At 45.7% G+C, this 19,611-nt stretch overlaps 1 protein-coding gene across 1 annotated transcript in view; it reads right to left on the minus strand.

Annotated features, from left to right (window-relative positions):
* Positions 1-1,094: 1,094 nt before the first annotated feature.
* The window catches only part of LOC115080255 (extracellular calcium-sensing receptor-like), a 44,100-nt gene continuing 25,583 nt past the window's right edge, over positions 1,095-19,611 (minus strand). The window contains exons 4-5 of the mRNA XM_029584411.1: positions 4,640-4,763; positions 1,095-2,017 (exon numbers count right to left, since the gene is read on the minus strand). Coding sequence (XP_029440271.1) covers positions 1,095-2,017; positions 4,640-4,763 — 1,047 coding nt within the window. The remainder of the gene's footprint in view (positions 2,018-4,639; positions 4,764-19,611) is intronic.

Consider the following 19,611-nt stretch of genomic DNA (forward strand, 5'->3'; position numbering starts at 1 on the left):
AAAATAAATAGAAAGAGCCATTTCTCAGAGGATAAAAGGGTCTGGAGTAATTGGGGGGGGGGGGAATGCAGTCTATCAAACCAGGGGGGTTTGGAGGACCTGGCTGTTAAGTGGTTGAACTGGTAGATGAACTTGTGAAACTGGCAATAGCGTGGATGCGAGCCCCTTTTAAAAATCCCCAACTTACGCAATAGAACTGGGCTTTATGCACATAGGCTCGAGCTCACTTCAAACTGGAGCCACACAGTGAGGCCATTTTATAACATGCCAGCGTATTGGTTTGAAAGTTGTTATCTTATTATTAGGAAAGACAGCCCAAACCACCCAATGATTTAAAAAATGATAGAAAAAACAAGACCAAACATTCTTCTTCAGTTTTAAATAATCTATCTCAAGCTTCATGTCAAGGAGAAGTGAGTAATACAACTGTGATGCCTGATAACTAAAAGTATATTGTCAAGTGGTCTTGAAATCTCAATAGGTCAAAATAGTTTTTATAAACCCTGTTTGGAAGAACATACAAAGCTTGAAGGAGAATAATGCACTATATGAAAAGAAAGATATGTTGGTTGACCTGTGTGCAATACAACAAATGTAAATGAGATACATTTACATACTTTTCAGTCCCAGCATATACAAATTTGTCTTATGCATATTCATTATGGATATTCTGAAAACCCAATGGGCTGTAGGGTCACCATGACAGGTTGGGCAAATCCTGGATTACTGGATGAGAGAGAGAACTGACTGTGAAGATGGATGAAGTGAACATCAGGATATAATCCGGCTCAAACACACTTAGGTCATCAATTGATCTCTCATTTCAGAGATGCCACCATGCTTTATAAATTTTAAGTGAAGTGTTTTTTAATCTCTGGTAACACCAGATTGGCTGAGATGGTCATGTGATGACTCAGCCATGTTACTTCTAAGTTCTAATTTCAACTTCACAGGGGGGTGAATTTTTTAAATCAGTTTCTAACCAAGTCCTTTTCTTATTTACTACGGCTGCTGCTTCAAGCAAAAGTATTTTCAGAAAACAGGATTACGTCACGTAAACTCTGATATTTATTAACCAATATGTTACAAGGCAATTACTTTGTTTTCTTGAGGCTCCCTGTGGCTTTCCCCATTAGGAATTCCTTGGTGTTCATGTCTGGTCTGATTAGGATGATATAACATTTGGGGAAGAATATACAACCCAACAACCCAGCACTTGAGGACAAAATTGCAAATATTTCCACAGCCACGGTGTATTTCCCTGTTGTGCTTAGATAAGCAGGAATGAAAGAGAGCCAGACAGCAATGAATATAAGCATGCTGAAGGTGATGAATTTAGCCTCATTAAAGCTGTCAGGTAACCTTCTAGCTAAAAAGGCTACAATGAAGCTAATAGTAGACAACAAGCCCATGTATCCCAGCATGAGGCAGAATGCAACCAATGACCCTTCATTGCATTCAAGGACTATCTTTCCCATCTGGGATTTCATGTTTATTTGGGGAAATGGGGGAGCCATGATCAGCCAAGTGACACAGATAAGGACTTGGACCAGGCTGCAGGCTAATACCAGGGCATTGGGCAGTCGCGGTCCTATCCATAACTTTAGGTTGCTTGTTGGCTTGGTAGCCTTGAAGGCTATGACCACCATGATGGTCTTGGCCAGCAGGCAAGAGATGCAGATGGCAAATACAATGCCAAATGCAATCTGACGCATCATGCAAGTCAGTGTTGTTGGGTGGCCTATGAACACTAATCCGCACCCGAAAGACAGGATGAGAGCTAATAACAGGAGGTAGCTGAGTTCACGGTTGTTTGCTTTCACAACTGGGGTATGGCGGTTATGGATGAAAACAACAAGGATAGCAGCTGCCATCAGGGCAACAAGCACAGAGATAACAGCCAGAACTATACCCAAGGGTTCTTGATAGGACAGAAATTCAATTGTCTTCTTCTGGCATCCATCTTTCTTCTTGGTGGGCCATTGGTCATGGGGGCATTTCATGCACTCTGTGGCATCTGTAGAAAGAAGAAATTCCAGATGTGGCTTTGAGGAAAATCAAAATGGGAGTATCATTCACCTATAGAGATTCTTTATCTTTTCCCATCTTCTTTGTATCTATCATCTTGTTGATTTACAAGATATATCTATATAGCAGATTGTGGAGGCAATATTATTTTGTGTTTAATTTGTTATGCTTGTATTGATGGAATTTTTTCAATGTAAACTTGTTTGTGGTGGCTTTACTATTTTGAATCCTGTCTTCAGCAGTCTTTTATGAATGGAAAAACAGTTTGTAAATCAATAAATTAAATTAAACTATGGCAAATTAAAAAAAGGTTTACTGTCCTGCCTGATGAAAGCCTTACAATAAAGTCTAAATTAACACATTATCCCTTGAACATGAAATGTTTTACCATAGCACTTCAAATAAATAATGCTTGCAATATTTGTTCCCTGGCCAGTCCCATGAATGGCAGAATACTTTCATAGTTGTGTTATCTTCTTGTGGTGAATTGACAGTTTTCCCCTAGTCTCTGCATTTAAAAAAAATGAATAATTCTGTAAAATTTGCCTTGGTTAGACTTGTTTGGGCAGAACAGCATGCCTTAACTTGGTTGCATATGAACTACAAGTCCCAGAATCTCTAGCAGTTAGCTCCTAGAGGAGACTTGATTAGGGAACAGCAGGAGGCAGGGTGGAGTCAACCTGTGTTCCTAGCATCTAAAACAAATGGGACAGCCTACTGTTTGGGAGAGACAGCAGGGAGGAGGTGGAGAGAAAGAGAAACCAGAATCTGGGCTAACCTTGGGAAGCATTGCTGAAGAAGGATCAGAATCATCCTTTAAGCTATCACCTTAACTTCTTGCCTAGAAGACACTTGGATAACTAGGGGAATATATGGAGATGGAGTAGAGCTGTAAAAGGGGCTTTGTGTGCATTATACTTGGTGTGGTGAGGAGCTTACATGTGGAGCCTTCTCAAACTGTTGTTAAAGAGGCTTCAAGTTATGGTTAGAAGTTAAACCTACAACTAATTAAATAAAGAGAATTTTCTGGTTGACTGAATTGCAGCTTGCTAAAGTGATTATTGAGGAGCTGAAATGGTGCAAGGTTTTAGGGGGCCTCAATAGGAGCCCACCAGCGAGTTAAATAAATGGATAAGAGTCCAGGGCCGGGTTTTGCTGAGCTTAAAGAAAGAACTAGTGGCACTGTGGTCAAAGACACAGATAAACTCAAAGTATGGGATTGCAGGGACCTGCACAAAGCCTCAGCTACTACGGGAAGCTGGTATTAGGCACCGGATAATGAGAATTAGTGATCAGAAACCTCAGACAGGGCCTCAGGGCAAAGGGAGGTATGAGAACTCACACCCGGAGTGTTTAGCAAAGGAGGGCTTCGGAGATCATCAAGCATGGTACAGTTTTTTTGAGAATGACATTAACGGTATCCTTAAATTGGACAGGCCCACTATCAACCTCCCTTAGCTGGGTTAGGGGGGAGGACAAGACATGTGAGTAGGGGTAATATAAAATCCATGGATATAGAGAATACTGCACCTCCTTATTGTCCTAAGATTTTCAGCATGAAATAAACCCAACCAACACCCTGAGACTGCTCCCTACATCACACTTCTGTTCAACCATTCAAAGGAACAGAGATAATTAATGTTGCCAGCTGACACCTATTGAAACATCAAAAGGAAATAATTACAATAGAACCCAGGGCTCCCTGTCTGACCCTGACAACTCTCTGACCCTCAGACTCATTCCCTGTCTCACCAGATTTGCAAGTCTGCTGATGTCCTCTCTCATGTAGCCTTCCAGGGCCCTTTACTCAATCAGTTATTGCCACTGTGTTTTCCATGGATGTGCAGGTTTGCATAGTATGTGCATCAGATGATGGACAGCGCTCCCGCTGGGGGCTACTATTGTATCTCTGCACACCAAGCCCCCATCAACAGACAGGCAAATCCATGCATATGAAAGATATGAAGTGTTAGCTTCCAGGTCCTCATCGGTCTCTTCTTGAAGATGTTACATCATAAATTATGTAAGATCTACGAACCACCGAGGGACTTCAACTCAGGAAAACACATGGGGCTATAAGTATGATTTAGTGCATTCACACCTTCAGAAAGAAGGATAATTTCCAGTTAGTACCTAAGGAATAACACCTTCCTGCATTCTTCCTTTTGCCGTCGGGGTTTGTAGACATGGTTTCTTTTGATATTGTGTGTGCTTCTAGTAATTTGGTGGTACTTCAACTAAGTTTGGCTAAGGTCAATGTTTGGTATGCGATGTAATCTGTTCAGTTATTGATATCAATTGGTAGATAGATATATTTTTTTGCATTTATTATGTATGTTTCTTGTACCCTGTTGAGAATATTGAATTGTACATGTAAAAACATTTTTTCAAATAAAACATAAGGCAATTCTTCACTAGAAAATCTACTTTTTTATGATTTTAATATATATGCTGGAACATGTTTGTCTCTAAACAGTTGCTCAGAACTAACTGCGTACCCTGTAATGCTTTTGTCCATTAAACTGACCTAGAGAGAACCATTGTATCCTCTAATACCAACCTTCCATCCTTCTAAATATGCTCACTACTGAGTGGACGTCATAGCACTCACCGGTTTGGTTACTAAACTCATCTTCAGAGCAGGGGATGCAGTCAAAGCAGCAGGCAGGTTGCCCTTCCAGAATGGCCTTCCGGTCCCCAGGACCACAGCTCTCACTGCAGACAGAGACAGGAGCCTTAACGGAGAGAAATGTGGAGGGGGACAGAGCAAATTTGACTAATAATGAACCAAGATGCTCTCTGCTTTAGAGAATGTGGTGCATAAGATTAGAGACACTGGAAAAGGTGGAAAAAATGAAGGCTGGAAAAGTGATTTGAAAATAAACATGGTTAGTAAAAAGTGTAAAATTCATACTTTTGAGGCAGAAAACTCCATAAGGTACATACTACATATCATTTGAAAGACAAAACCTGGAAAATGTTAAACAGGAAAGAGATTGTTACATTTGTCAGTCCGCAGGCGCTCCTCGCAAATTGCCGCACTCACCTCCCTGGCCGGGCAGTCCCTCTCAGCTCCTGATGTGGTCTAGTGCCTCCAGCTCTCCACACAGCTGGATACCATGCTATGATGTGGCAGGATGCTGCCAGCTTCTCTTGCAGCAGGACGCCTCTGGTCTCACCTAGCTGTGTTCCTACTTAGGCACCCTATTTAAAGGGCCTGTGGCTGCAATGTCCTGACAGCATCTAATGATGACATCAAACACTCAGGCCGATAAAAGGCCCTTGTTCTCTCTCCTTCACTGCCTCAGAAACAGGTCCAGCTATGCTTCATATTGCGTGTTGCTTCCCAGCTTCTTGTGTTCATTCCAGCCTTGTCCAGCTTGTCTTCAATCCCATTGTCCACTTGTTCTTTTCCTTGCCTGTCTATCCATTCCCCTTCTCTTCCCTCAGACAGATACCCAGTTTGACCTTGGCTTGAATTCTGGATATGCTTGACCATTTCCTGCCTCTGAACATTGCTTGGATCTCAGCTACAACTGACTGCTGCCTGCCTATGAGCCTAGCTAGCCATGGACCTTCTCTTCTGTCATCAGCAGAGACACCACCTAAACCCTGCTGGCCCCAGCACCCAAAGGCTCAACCCAAGGGGAACAAGGACTAGTATAAGAGAAGGTCCAGATTGGTCTCTGCCTCGCCTGGGTTCACCAGCTGATGGCAGGAACCTGCAGGGCTCATCCCTGCAGGTAGAGTTAATCCCATCTTGGACCAAGGGTCCACAGATGCAACAGGTTGCTGAGGCCATGGACTTGGTGGACTTGAGTACTCTACAGGTGATTCCCAGTATAGCCCACAGGCTGCAAGTCAATAAGGTGACCTGGAGGTCCTGTGATGGATCAGCTCTCCACCCAACTGGATATACTCACCACTCCTACAGCACCACCTCCATCTGCACCAGCACCGCTACCTCATCTGACTTCTAGTCAGTCAGTACCTCAGTTGCCAGCTCCACCCCAGTATGCTGGAGATCCCAAATGATGTCAGAGATCTTGAACCAATGCAGAATGCATTTCCATTTGCAGACTCCACTATTCTCTGATGTCCATGCTAAAACTACATATATTCCCTCCCTTCACTATGGAACAGTCCTGGCCTGGGGTGTCTCCCCTCTGGAAGTGATGGGACCCTTTCTTGGTTGATCTGCAACAGTTCATGAAGCAGTTCCATACAGTCTTTGAGGAGCCAGGTTGTGCAGCTGCCATGGCTTCTGTGTTCCTTCAGCTTCATCAAAGCTCCCAAACCCTGGCTGAATATGCGGTGGAGTTTCGTACATTGGCGTCTGAATTAAACTGGAAGGAGGATAGTTTGGTCACCATCTTCTTAGAAGGTCTCTCTGGGAAGATTAAAGCTGAGATAGCTGCTTGGGACCACTCCCCTTCACTAGAGGCTCTCATTGCTCTAACCATAAAAAAAATTGATTGTTGCCTGCAGCAAAGGGCTCGAGAGACCCATCCTGTGCAACAGAAAGTCATGTTGGCACCCTGGTTCCAGCGTCCGCTCTCACCCCTGACTGTCGCACCCTCAACCTCTTTTTCTCCAGAAGAGTCAATGCAGTTGGGCCATTGCCACTTGGCCCCAGAAGAGAGGATCCATCACAGACAGCAGGGCCGCTGCCCAAGGCCATATCTTGGCCCAATGCCCAGAGAGATCAGGAAACTTTAATGCCTAGGGTTGTAGAAAAAAAGGGCATAGGTTTTGGTGTTCGCCACTAGCAGAATTAAAAGTTTTTACCAGGGGATCCTGCTTGGATGAAAACCCTTTCTTATCTCTTTTTTTCTACCCTTCTTGCCTTATAGACAGAAGTTTATATTTAATTTAGAGATGTGGTTTCTTTTCACTTCAGAATTTAATTAACCAATGATTAATGCAGCACAGCATGTGCTAGAATAAAACCAGACAATATGTAGTAAAAATATTTTCTTTATTCCAGATTCAAATAAAAATATTAAATCTTAAAATCTCTAAATGATTCTATGAAACATTTATATGTTCAAATCTTATTTTAATCAAACTATACACTACAATAAATGTGAAGACCATTAATACAGTGACAGATAGTTTTAAGATTAAATAAATGTCTACCAATGACATTCTTCTATTTAACTAATGCATTTCTAATATATATGCCAATTTAGAAACAATAGTAAGTAGTTCAAAAATTGAGTTCTCATATGCTGTAAATAAAAATAATTTTTACCAGATATCTGAAGCTGTCCCATTCTTTGTCTCTCTTAGCTGCACGTGTCAAGAAAAAGCCAAAGTAGTCGTTCCCTTCCTTTGTTTGCTTCTTATTTTTATAACCCCAAAAACCCATAAGCTGTTTCATTTCTGTCAATACTTCAATAATTAGCCTTTGAAGAAAATGGTTTGAAACCTTGAAAAGTTCAAACAATTTAATTAATATCAGGATATGAAAAATAAAAATGCTGCCTGTATTTTTTTCATTCATGCAGTGCTAGGCGATACAAGGGAAAGGAATCTTTTTTTTTTTTTTTTTTTTACTTTGCAGAGATAAGAAATTACGTATTCCTTCCTATCCAGGAAACTCCAGGTACATTTAATTAAAGGAAGAGGACTTTTTTTTACATGCCGGAGAAACCAAATGGTTGAGGCTGCATAAGGCCATAAAATTCAAACTTTGAACTGTCCTCTTCCACTATAGATAAGGAATTAGCTTCAAAGCAGCTCTTTTCAAGGTCTGGGAAGGTGGGGCTGGAATGTATCCAGCAGAGGCTTTTTGACTAGTGCTGTGGTTTAAAAGAGAAAAGGCATATGGGAATTAATGCATATGTTTCTCTTATGGCCTATTGATTACTGACTACACTGAATATAGATAATTATTGATAAAACACACATTAATAATGTATTTTCTGACAGGGTCTTTCAGGGAGATTACCCTAGGTCTCACCATTCCAGCTCCCTACCTACTATTACCAGTCACAGTGGTGTTGGGTTCCATTCATTTCTCCATCCAGGCTGTTGTAAATTCTAGCTCCAGAGGAAACTTTATTTTAAAGGAAATCGACCAGCTCCAAATCCCCATGGCCCAGTTGACCTCTCCTTTGATAATTGTCTTGGTCTATGGTGACCCACTTCCAGGCCAGGTTAATATAACCATGGTGCCTGTGGCCTTATGCACCGGCATCTTGCATCTAGAAAAAAATCAACCTTCATGTGATCTCCAGAGCTTTCCATCCCATGATACTAGGTTTGCTGTGGCTGCAGCAACATCAACAACATTTTGACTGGTCTGCCTTATAATTTGCCTGATGGGGCCATACGTGTACAGATTCTTGTTTGGTGCCTGTAGAACCTCCTTGTTTAGTGACTGTAGCTTCCTTACGTCTGTAACTTCCTCTGAAGTATACGGATTACAAGGATGTCATCTCAAAATTGAGTGATGAAGTATTGCCTCCCCATCTCATGTACAACTGTAGCATTGAGTTCATCCCAGGAGTAATTCTTCCACAAGTAGAGGTTTACCCCTTATCTCTCCCAGAGACCCAGGCTATGTCCATCTACATTCAGGAGAATTTGGAACGTGGATTTATCTGACCTTCCTCTTACCCAGCAGGGGCTGGGTGCTTCTTCGTTGCAAAGAAAGACGGATCTCTCAAGCCATGCATAGACTACTGTAGTCTGAAAGCCATCACTAAAAAGGACCATTATCCATTACCTCTAATAGTGGAGCTCTTCGATCGGCTGCAGGGCAACAAGATATTCACAAAGTTGGAACTCAGCAGTGCATACAAACTTATCCACATCAATGTTGGTGATGAATGAAAAAACGCATTTAACACTCGTGACAGACATTACAAGTATTTGGTCATACCCTTTGTGCTTTACAATGTCTTAGCAATTTTCCATAAAATGATCAATGAGATCTTTTGTGATCTGCAATACACCTGTGTGGTTGTATACCCAGTTGACATATTGATCTTTTCTCAAAACCTGGGTTCCAGTGAAGAGATGTTCGTATCATGCTTCAATGTATGTGAGAGAATAATCTCTACTCCAAACTGGAAAAATATAAGAACATAAGAAAATGCCATACTGGGTCAGACCAAGGGTCCATCAAGCCCAGCATCCTGTTTCCAACAGTGGCCAATCCAGGCCATAAGAACCTGGCAAGTACCCAAAAACTAAGTCTATTCCATGTTACCATTGCTAATGGCAGTGGCTATTCTCTAAGTGAACTTAATAGCAGGTAATGGACTTCTCCTCCGAGAACTTATCCAATCCTTTTTTAAACACAGCTATACTAACTGCACTAACCACATCCTCTGGCAACAAATTCCAGAGTTTAATTGTGCATTGAGTAAAAAAGAACTTTCTCCGGTTAGTTTTAAATGTGCCCCATGCTAACTTCATGGAGTGCCCCCTGGTCTTTCTACTATCTGAAAGAGTAAATAACCGATTCACATCTACCCGTTCTAGACCTCTCATGATTTTAAACACCTCTATCATATCCCCTTCCTTGGGATCATAGTCTCACAAGATGGATTTCAGATGGATCATTCCAAGATAAAAGCTATCATGGACTGGTCTTACCTCATGGGGCTCTGGGACTTAAAAAGATTCTTGAGATTTGCTAATTATTACTATCAGTTTATTCCAAATTATTCCTCCGTGGCAACCTCCATTACTGCTCTTACCCACAAAGACACCAATACCAACGATTGGCCACCAAAGGCTATTGAAGCATTTCAGAAGTTAAAGAATGCCTTTGCTGACAAGCCCTGCCTGTGTCACCTGGATTCTATGCGACCCCCTGGGGGTAGGGGTTGTCCTCAGCTAACACACTCCAGAAGGGGTACTTCGTTCATGTTCCTTATTTTCTAATAAGTACTCCACAGCTAAACACAACTACAGCATTGGAGACCAAGTGCTCTTGGCTGTCAAATTAGCTCTCAAGGAATGGTGCCATCTACTTGAAGGGGCTCAACATCGTGTTACAATATACATGGACCACAATAATCTTGAACATCTACGTCAAGTTCAGCAGCTCAGTACAAGACAAGCCCATTGGTCATTGTTCTTCATCTGCTTTGATTTTGAATTACAGTATCACCCACTGAAGAATCAATGACCAGATGCTCTCTCTCGCTCCTTCCAGACCTAGGATGCCCAGAACCTCCCAAGCACATCCTCGATCCTGCTAAGATACTCCTGGCTACTACAGTACCCTCTCTCCAGGGAAGATGGTCATACCTTCCAGATTGCATGAGAAAGTGTTAAAATGTGCCTATGACCCATGACGTAGGTAACCCTGCGCAGGCACAAACCCTTGAATTGCTTCAACGACATTACTGGTGGCTCCAGATGAAGCAAGATGTCAAGACCTACATTGATTTATGACCCACTTGTGCTCAGCAAAAAGTGCTGCATGGCCAACCCTGGGGGCTGTTAAGGCATTGCCAGACCCCAGGGAACCTTGGACCCAGTTGTCCATGAACTTTATCATGGACCTGCCCATCTCAAATGGCTCCATTGTGATTTAGGTGGTGATTGATTGATTTTTGAAGATGGCACAATTCATCCCATTACTAGTTCTTCCTTCCACACCAGGGTTAGCGTGTCTCTTAACCCCCATGTCTTTTGTCTACATGGCCTTCCAAAGCACATACTATATGATAAAGGAGTCCAACACACCATGAGGTTATTGCTTTCCTTTTGAAAAACATTTAGTATTATGCTTGACTACACTACAGCCTACCACCCACAGGGCAATGGCAAGCAGAGCGTACCATTCCAAACTTAAAACCTTCCTTTGCTCCTATGTCACTGAACACCAGGATAACTGGGATACCCTCTTACTGTGGGCTTTCTCACATAATAATCACATCAGTGCCATCACCGGCTCTTTGCCCTTTCAGCTGGTCTATGGGAAACAATCTTTATATCCTCTGCCACTGCCTGTGATGGTACCCTCTCCAGTGGCTCAAATCTCTGCCCAGGAATTGCATGAACTATGGAAATGGAGCAGTTGATGGAGAAAGCCACTGCTTGAGGCACGAAAACAGCAGATACATGAAGACCAGCCCAGCAGTTCAAAGTGGGAGAAAGGGTGTGGTTGAGTAGATGGGACTTATGTCTAAGACTTCCCTCTATGTGCTTGGTCCCACGTTTTATTGGACCATTCCCTGTGCATCGACAAGTGGGCCCTGTCATGGACCAGCTAAGGTTACCACCCACACTAAAAGTCCATAATGTGTTTCACATGTCCTTGCTTAAACCAGTTGTGCTTTCATGGCCTTCCAGAGTCCTACCTGAACCTCAGGAAGTCACTGCTGATGGAGATGATATATACAAAGCCCAAGAGATCCTAGACTCCAACTGGAGAGGAAAAGGGGTTGAGTATTTAATCTCAGGGAATAACTATGGGCCAGAAAAAAGCTCGTGGGAGCAATTAGCCAACATACTGGATTACAATCTCTTGAAGGACTTAATTCAAAAGTACACCAGAAAAACCCATACCTCAGGGATGGGGCCTAAGAGGGATTACTGTTATGTTTGGTAGTCCGTGGTCTGTCCCCGCGAACTGCCGCACTCACCTCCCCAGCTGGGCCATCCCTCTCAGCTCCCAATGTGGCCCAGTGCCTACAGCTCTCCACATGGCTAGACACCATGGTCCAATATGGCAGGACCCCGCCAGCTTGTCATGCATCAGGATGCCACCAGCCCCATCCAGCCATGCTCCTTCTTAGGCACGTGAGTGCCCCACTTCACCCTATTTAAAGGGACCATGGCTGAAATGTTCTGACAGCACCAAATGATGACATAAAATACTGAGGCCCATAAAAGGATCTTGCTGTCTCTCCTTCACTGCCTCAGCAATAGGTCCAGCTATGCTTTATAGTGTGTGTTGCTTCCCAGCTACTTGTCTTCATTACAGCCTTTTCATGCTTGTCTTCAGTTCTTGTCCAGCTTGTCTTCAGTTGTCTTCACCCACGTTGTCCAGTTGTTCTCCTCGCCTGCCTGCCCTACCTATCTGTCCCCCTTCCCTTCCCTCTGATGGATACCTGTTTTGACCTTGGCTTGGATTCCTGAATCAATTGACCACTGCCTGCCTTTGACCATTGCCTGGACCCTGGATACATGACTGCTGCCTGCCTCTGACCATTGCCTGGACCTTGGATACACTTGACTGCTGCCTGCCTACAACCCTAGACAACCATGGACTATCTCTTCTTTCATCACAGACCCCACCTAAGTTCTGCTGACCCCAGCATCCATAGGCTCAACCCGAAGGGAACAAGGATTGGTATATGTTAAGAACCTGACTGGTCTCTGCCTCACCTGTGTCCGCCTGCTGATGGTAGGAAACTGCAGGTAGAGTCAATTACATTTTGGTCCAAGGGTCCACAGACGCAATAGGGATCTATGAGTAATCATCTGCCTTGACTTGAATGTACCAGTCAATGTAATAAAATCACAGGAAAAGTTGTCTGCTCAGTTGCATAAGCAGAGGTATTATCAGCAAGAACGTGTATCCTGAGTACTCTGTTGATCACTGGAGACTGTTCCTCCATCAGGACACCGAGGGGATGGAAGCTAGGGGTGTGCATTCGGATTGACCGCATTAGTAAAACTCAACTCATATTTTTTTTTTACTTAAAAAATTGATTCGACATAAACGATCGGATTTCCCACATATCGAACATAGATATGTTCGATATGTGGGAAATCGCGATTGTTGAGCCAAAATAAAAATATAAACCCCCTCACCCTCCTTAATCCCCCCCCCCCCCGACTTACCACAACTCCCTGGTGATGGAGCGAGGAGTGAGGACGCCATTTCTGCAATCCTTGGCGAGAAGCATGTGACGTCGGCGGCACGTCGAGTGACGCCGGCGTCACGTGATTCCCGGCTCGTTCGCGCCGGACGGCTCGTTCGGCCCAAAAAGAACTTTTGGCCAGCTTGGGGGGGCCTCCTGACCCCCTCAAGCTGGCCAAAAGTTCTTTTTGGGCCGAACGAGCCGTCCGGCGCGAACGAGCCGGGAATCACGTGGCGCCGCGTCACTCAGACGCGACGTCACGTGATTCCCGGCAAGTTCGCGCCGGACGGCTCGTTCGGCGCGAACAAGCCGGGAATCACGTGACGCCGACGTCACGTGATTCCCGGCAAGTTCGCGCCGGATGGCTCGTTCGGCCCAAAAAGAACTTTTGGCCAGCTTGAGGGGGTCAGGAGGCCCCCCCAAGCTGGCCAAAAGTTCTTTTTGGGCCGAACGAGCCGTCCGGCGCGAACGAGCCGGGAATCACGTGACGTCGCGTCTGAGTGACGCGGCGCCACGTGATTCCCGGCTCGTTCGCGCCGGATGGCTCGTTCGGCCCAAAAAGAACTTTTGGCCAGCTTGGGGGGGTCAGGAGGCCCCCCCAAGCTGGCCAAAAGTTCTTTTTGGGCCGAACGAGCCGTCAGGCGCGAACGAGCCGGGAATCACGTGACGCCGCGTCACTCGACGTGCCACCGACGTCACATGCTTCTCGCCAAGGATTGCAGAAATGACGTCCTCACTCCTCGCTCGATCACCAGGGAGTTGTGGTAAGTCTGGGGGGGGGATTAAGGAGGGTGAGGGGGTTTAATTTTTTTTTTTGCACATATGTACATATACCCAACTCATTGGATTTTTTTTATGTCCATATTGGCCGCAAGTGGGACCCCCTTTCGGACATAAAAAATATGAACATAAAATTTTGCTCTGCACATCCCTAATGGAAGCAGCTGAGAAATGGGCTACTAAAATGATACAAGGCCTGAAACAGAAGCTCTACAAATAGAAGCTTAGTCATGCAAAATGAATATGCTGGAAGTAAGAGTGGACAGAGGGGATATGATAGAAACATCAAATATTTGTCAAGCTTCAATAGTACAGGGTGGTGAAATATTGCATTGAAAAAGAGCTTCAAGTCTAACCTTTCTCCATCCTTTGTGTCTGGAGACCCTCCTGCTTTCAGTGGCTGAGTAAGATAATTTGATGTTTTCAGAGGTTTCAACTTGGGTACCACTGAATGTTTCACAGAAGGGGGTGGGGGGAGTCAAGATGAATTCTCTCCTTCCAATTGGAGCACCTAACCAGGACTAAAGGGTTTAAACCACTAACAAAACTCCCTTAGGGATAGGGGCAGAAAGCAGAGGTATAATGTTAGGGAGCGCTAGGAGAGCGGTCCCATTTCCAAGGGGATTGTGTGCCCTTGGGCCACGGCATGACCCCAGAGAGCTCCAAGGCAGTACTGAAAAAGGCGAGATGTGTCCGAGCATGGGAGAAGACTGTAGACTCAGGCCTGCCAACCTGCACAGCCTCAGTGAGGCCAACCATGCAAGGTTGGTCTCTAAGTGGTCCTCCGACCACTCCAATCCCTTTCGGACCTGCTGCTGGAAACGGCAAAGGTGGCAGGCTGGACAGGAGGCAAGGGCAGATGAAGACACTAGAGATGAAGACTCAGACGAGGAACTTGGAACGTGAAGACTCAGACGAGGGACTTGGAATGTGCAGACTCAGGATCAAGGTACTGAAGACAAGGATTCAGGATCAATTACTAGCTTGAGGCTGAGACGCAGCTTGCCCTACACAGCCCACCCACGGGGCTGGTCACAGACCACGCTGAATGCGGGGCAGACTCCAGACAAGGTGAAGCAGGTGCAAGGAAACATGTCCCAGACACTGCAGAGGCCTTCACCGGGACGCGCCCTACACAGCCTCCTGTGGCTAGTTGTGAACCATGCTGAAGCGGCACACGTTCCAGCAGCGTCTAACAGATGGACGGAGCAGGCACAATCCGAGGGCCGGAATGAGATTCAGGACACAGGACCAAGACAGAACTTGGCTTCAGGCAAGGGTGACCCTCCGGAGGCTTGTGCTGCAGGCGAGAAGGCAGGCCTGGTGCCAGGAAAGGTGGCGACGAGGAACCAAGGGTTCAGGACATCAAGGCTGGATCATGGAACATCAGGACTGGATCAAGGAACATCAGGACATCAACAGAGACCAGGAACAAAACAATGAGGGATCCCACGAAGAACAAGAAATGCCAAGCTGGAGTGAAGACGAGAAGTCCTAGGAAGGACTAATCCCTTGCAAAGACAAAGATGGAATGGCAACTGAGCCCTTAAGTAGGGCTGGACAGGAAACACCCATGTGACGACATCAGGTGGAGCCAGAGGGACTATTCAATTGCTGGCCCTTTAAAGCACTGAATTAGATGTGGCCTCGCTCCCTAGGAAGGAAGCAGGAAATGCAGGACCATGGACAGTGGCTCTGCTGCAGACTTTGAAACACAGAAGCCGGAGAAGGGCCGCAGGCAGGCCCCGACATGGGAGGTGGCTTCCGAGATGTGAAGATGAGGCTGAGGGTGGCTCCAGCCGCAGAGAAGGCCGTGGATGAGGACCCCTCACCACGGAGGGGACAGGTAACATCGGCGGCCTCCGGGCCACATGGGGAAAACACTGAAGCGGCACTCTGCTACTGTTAGGTTCTGTTAGGCTTTGCTCCTCCAGAGGGGAGGAGTTAGCAATCTATTGTAATCTGCTGCTGGATACTCCTGTAGTGGGAGGAGTTAGCAATCTGTTATGAGTCACCATGCGGAGTTGTAATCTGTTAGGGACTGGCTCCCGTGGAAGGAGGAGTTTGCAATCTGATATGCTCCGTAGGTGGAACTAGCAATCTAGTTATGATATAGACTACTGAGTTGGCAACCTGTACCAGCGAAGTGCTTGAGAAGGTACTCAGCTGGAAAGGAATGTAAATAGGTGAATCCTTGGGCCGATGGCAGATGACTGCGTCCCCAGGAGGATATCCTGAGAGGGACCACCAGCTAGGCTTGGGTATGGAGACAGACACAGATAGTTCTTTTATTAGACAGGTTAGTAGAACCACCAGAGGTGGCAGTAGTGAGCTGATATGCTCGGCAGGGCTGAAGTCCCTCAGATACTGGAACTGCGATCCCAGGGTTGCTGAGCTGTAGAAAGACTATAGATAGTGAGTAGACAGGGTATGCTGTATACATAGCCAGTAGTAGATGACAAACTAACATGGGTTCTTAAGGAGGCTCAGTGGCTGGAAAGAGTTAGACCCTCGAGGAGCGAGTACCTGGTTCCAAGGAAAGTTCTGAGAGAGCGGTGGTAACTCACAAATGTCTGTATCTGCGATAGCTTCCAGGCAGTAGAGAATCTTCAGAGTGTTCAGGAACATGGGCCGTCGAGGAGTGAGTACCGGTTCCCATCTGCAATCTGAAATAAAGAAAAGACAGCGAGGCCACCGAGGAGCGGGTACCCCTGGTAAGTCCGAGGAGGCAGAGCAGCGTAGAGAGACTAGCGGGTCAAAGACAATCCCTGCTATCAATCCTTGCTCGCTCGATCTGTTAGCGTTTACTGAGACCTTATATGTTGGAAGCGGATGATGTCAATACAGGGAGATGCCCCTGAGGTTCGCGCCCTTGCTGGTATATACTTCGGAGTGCGCGCGTGCCCTACGTCATCAGGAACATGGCGGATCCTCAGCGTCGAGCTGATCCGGGGAAGCCGGAAAGAAGCGGCATGGAGAAGCCGCGGCAGCAAGCCGTCCATCAGGTCCAGAGGGAGTCGCCACAGAGGTAGAGAGGATGGAGTGAGGGCTTAGATCAGCCACGAACGCAACAGCTACGATGTGGCCTCTGAGCCGCGTGGGAAGGTTTTCGACAGCCTCCTGCCACGTGGGAGAACCCTGGCGCAGCTCCTGCTTTGCCAGCATGACGGCGGCCACTGGGCCGCGGGAAAATGGCGGCGGCTGCTGCCACTGTGGTAGGTCCAGGGACGGCAGAGACCTCCAGGCCTCAAGGTAAGTGCGGTCTCACCATGGAGCGATACAGAGAGATTATCACATTTTTCTGTTTTATTAACCATTCCCTTCCTAATAATTCCTAACATTCTGTTTGATTTTTTTGACTACTGCTGCTACTGAGCCGACGATTTTAAAGTATTATCCACTATGATGCCTAGATCTTTTTCCTGGGTGGTAGCTCCTAATATGGAACCTAACATTGTTTAACTAGAGCAAAGGTTATTTTTCCCTATATGCAACACCTTGCACTTGTCCACATTAAATTTCATCTGCCATTTGGATGCCCAATCTTCCAGTCTTGCAAGGTCCTTCTGTAATGTATCACAATCTGCTTGTGATTTAACTACTCTGAATAATTTTGTATCATCCACAAATTTGATAACCTCACTCATCGTATTCCTTTCCAGATCATTTATATATATATTGAAAAGCACCGATCCAAGTACAGATCCCTGAGGCACTCCACTATTTACCCTTTTCCACTGAGAAAATTGACCATTTAATCCTACTCTCTGTTTCCTGTCTTTTAACCATTTTGTAATCCACGAAATGACATTGCCTCCTATCCCATGACTTTTTAGTTTTCTTAAAAGCCTCTCATGAGGGACTTTGTCAAATGCCTTCTGAAAATACAAATGCACTACATCTACCGGATCACCTTTACCCATATGTTTATTAACCCCTTCAAAGAAATGAAGCAGATTTGTTTGGCAAGACACAGTCAACATGTATTTGTTTGGCAAGACACAGTCAACATGTATTTACCCAAGGGAAGACTTCCCTTGGGTAAATACATGTTGACTGTGTTCCATTAAACCATGTCTTTCTATATGCTCTATGCTTTTGATCTTGAGAATAGTTACCACTATTTTTCTTGGCACTGAAGTCAGGCTCACTGGTCTATAGTTTCCCAGATCTCCCCTGGAGCCCTTTTTAAATATTGGGGTTACATTGGCCACCCTCCAGGTACAATGCATGATTTTAATGACAGGTTACAAATTGTAATTAATAAATCAGAAATTTCATATTTGAGTTCCTTCAGTATCCTAGGATGCATACCATCCGGTCCAGGTGATTTGCTACTCTTTAGTTTGTCAATCTGGCTTACTACATCTTGCAGGTTCACAGTGAATTGGTTCAGTTCATCTGACTCATCACCCTTGAAAACCATCTCCGGAACTTGTATCTCCCCAACATCCTTGTTAGTAAACACGAAGCAAAAAATTCATTTAGTCTTTCTGCAATGGCCTTCTTCCCAAAGAGCCCCTTTAACCCCTCTGTCATCTAATGGTAGAGATGTGAATCGGAACCGGAATCTGATCGGTTCCGGTTCCGATCCAAATCTTAAAATTTTTATCGCCCAGCCCGATTTGAGTTCTGATTATCGGCTGCACCCGATCCGATAATCAAAAAACCCTCCCCCAACCTCCCAAACCCCCAAAAAAGGTTTTAAAATTACCTGGTGGTCCAGCGGGAGCGCAGTGAGCGATCTCCCACTCTCAGGCCATCGGCTGCGTTAATAAAAATGGCACCGATGGCCCTTTGCCCTTACCATGTGACAGGGCAAAGGTAGCACCGGTGCCATTTTGAATATTGGCAATAAGGCCTGAGTGCAGGAGATCGCTCCTGGACCCCCGCTGGACCCCCAGGGACTTTTGGCCAGCTTGGGGGGGCCTCCTGACCCCCACAAGACTTGCCAAAAGTCCAGCAGGGGTCCGGGAGCGACCTCCTGCACTCGGGCCGTATTGCCAGTATTCAAAATGGCGCCGGCGCTACCTTTGCCCTCACTATGTCACAGGGGCCGACCGTCGCCATTTTTATTAACGCAGCCGATGGCCTGAGAGCGGGAGATCGCTCCCTGCGCTTCCGCTGGACCACCAGGTAATTTTAAAAGGTTTTTTTGGGGGGGAGGCTAAGGGGGTCATTTTTTTTATTTTTTATTTTTATTTATTTAACAGCTTTTTTAAAGGGTCGGGTGGGTTTTTTTTTTATCGGGCCATCGGCGCCATTTATATTAGTGGCAGCCAAAATGGCGCCGATGGCCCGAGAGCGGGAGATCTCGCCGGGACCCCCCCACTGGACCACCAGGTAATTTAAAATATTTTGGGGGGGTTCGGGAGGGTGGGGGATTTGTTTTAAAGGGTCGGGGTGGGTTTAGGGGTTGTTTTGGTGTGCCGGTTTTCCCGCCCTCCCTCCTCCCCCTCCCCCGATTTACGATTTTTCACGATAAATCCGGGGAATTTCTATTGTATCGCGACTCTAACGATTTTTTATGGTTTAAAAAATATCTGATGATTTTTTTAAATCGTCAAAAAACGATTCACATCCCTATCTAATGGTCCAACCAACTCTCTCACTGTTACGACTGTCGCTGCCCGACGTCTCCACTCTGCCCACCTTACCTTTTATGTGACTCCTCCGCGGTTGATGGACATCTGGCTGCCACGGCGTCTGCCTGCCATCCTCTACGGCATCCCCGGTCCGGCTTGGGCGCTACATCCCGCCATGTTGTCCAGGTACCATAGGGCGCGTGCGCCACGTGGCCCTGCTTCTTATTCTCTCTTTGGCGTGAACTTCAGGGGCGTCCCCCTGTGATGACGTCATGCATCCCGGATACAAAAGCCTGTATGTATTAGTTTTTTCTAGCTATTCGAGTTAGCAACAGTCGGGAACTCCTTATGGATGGGATTATCTCTCCGTACCTAGCTACTCT

Source organism: Rhinatrema bivittatum, chromosome 19, assembly GCF_901001135.1.
Source record: "Rhinatrema bivittatum chromosome 19, aRhiBiv1.1, whole genome shotgun sequence".
In the NCBI taxonomy this organism is placed as follows: Eukaryota; Metazoa; Chordata; class Amphibia; order Gymnophiona; family Rhinatrematidae; genus Rhinatrema; species Rhinatrema bivittatum.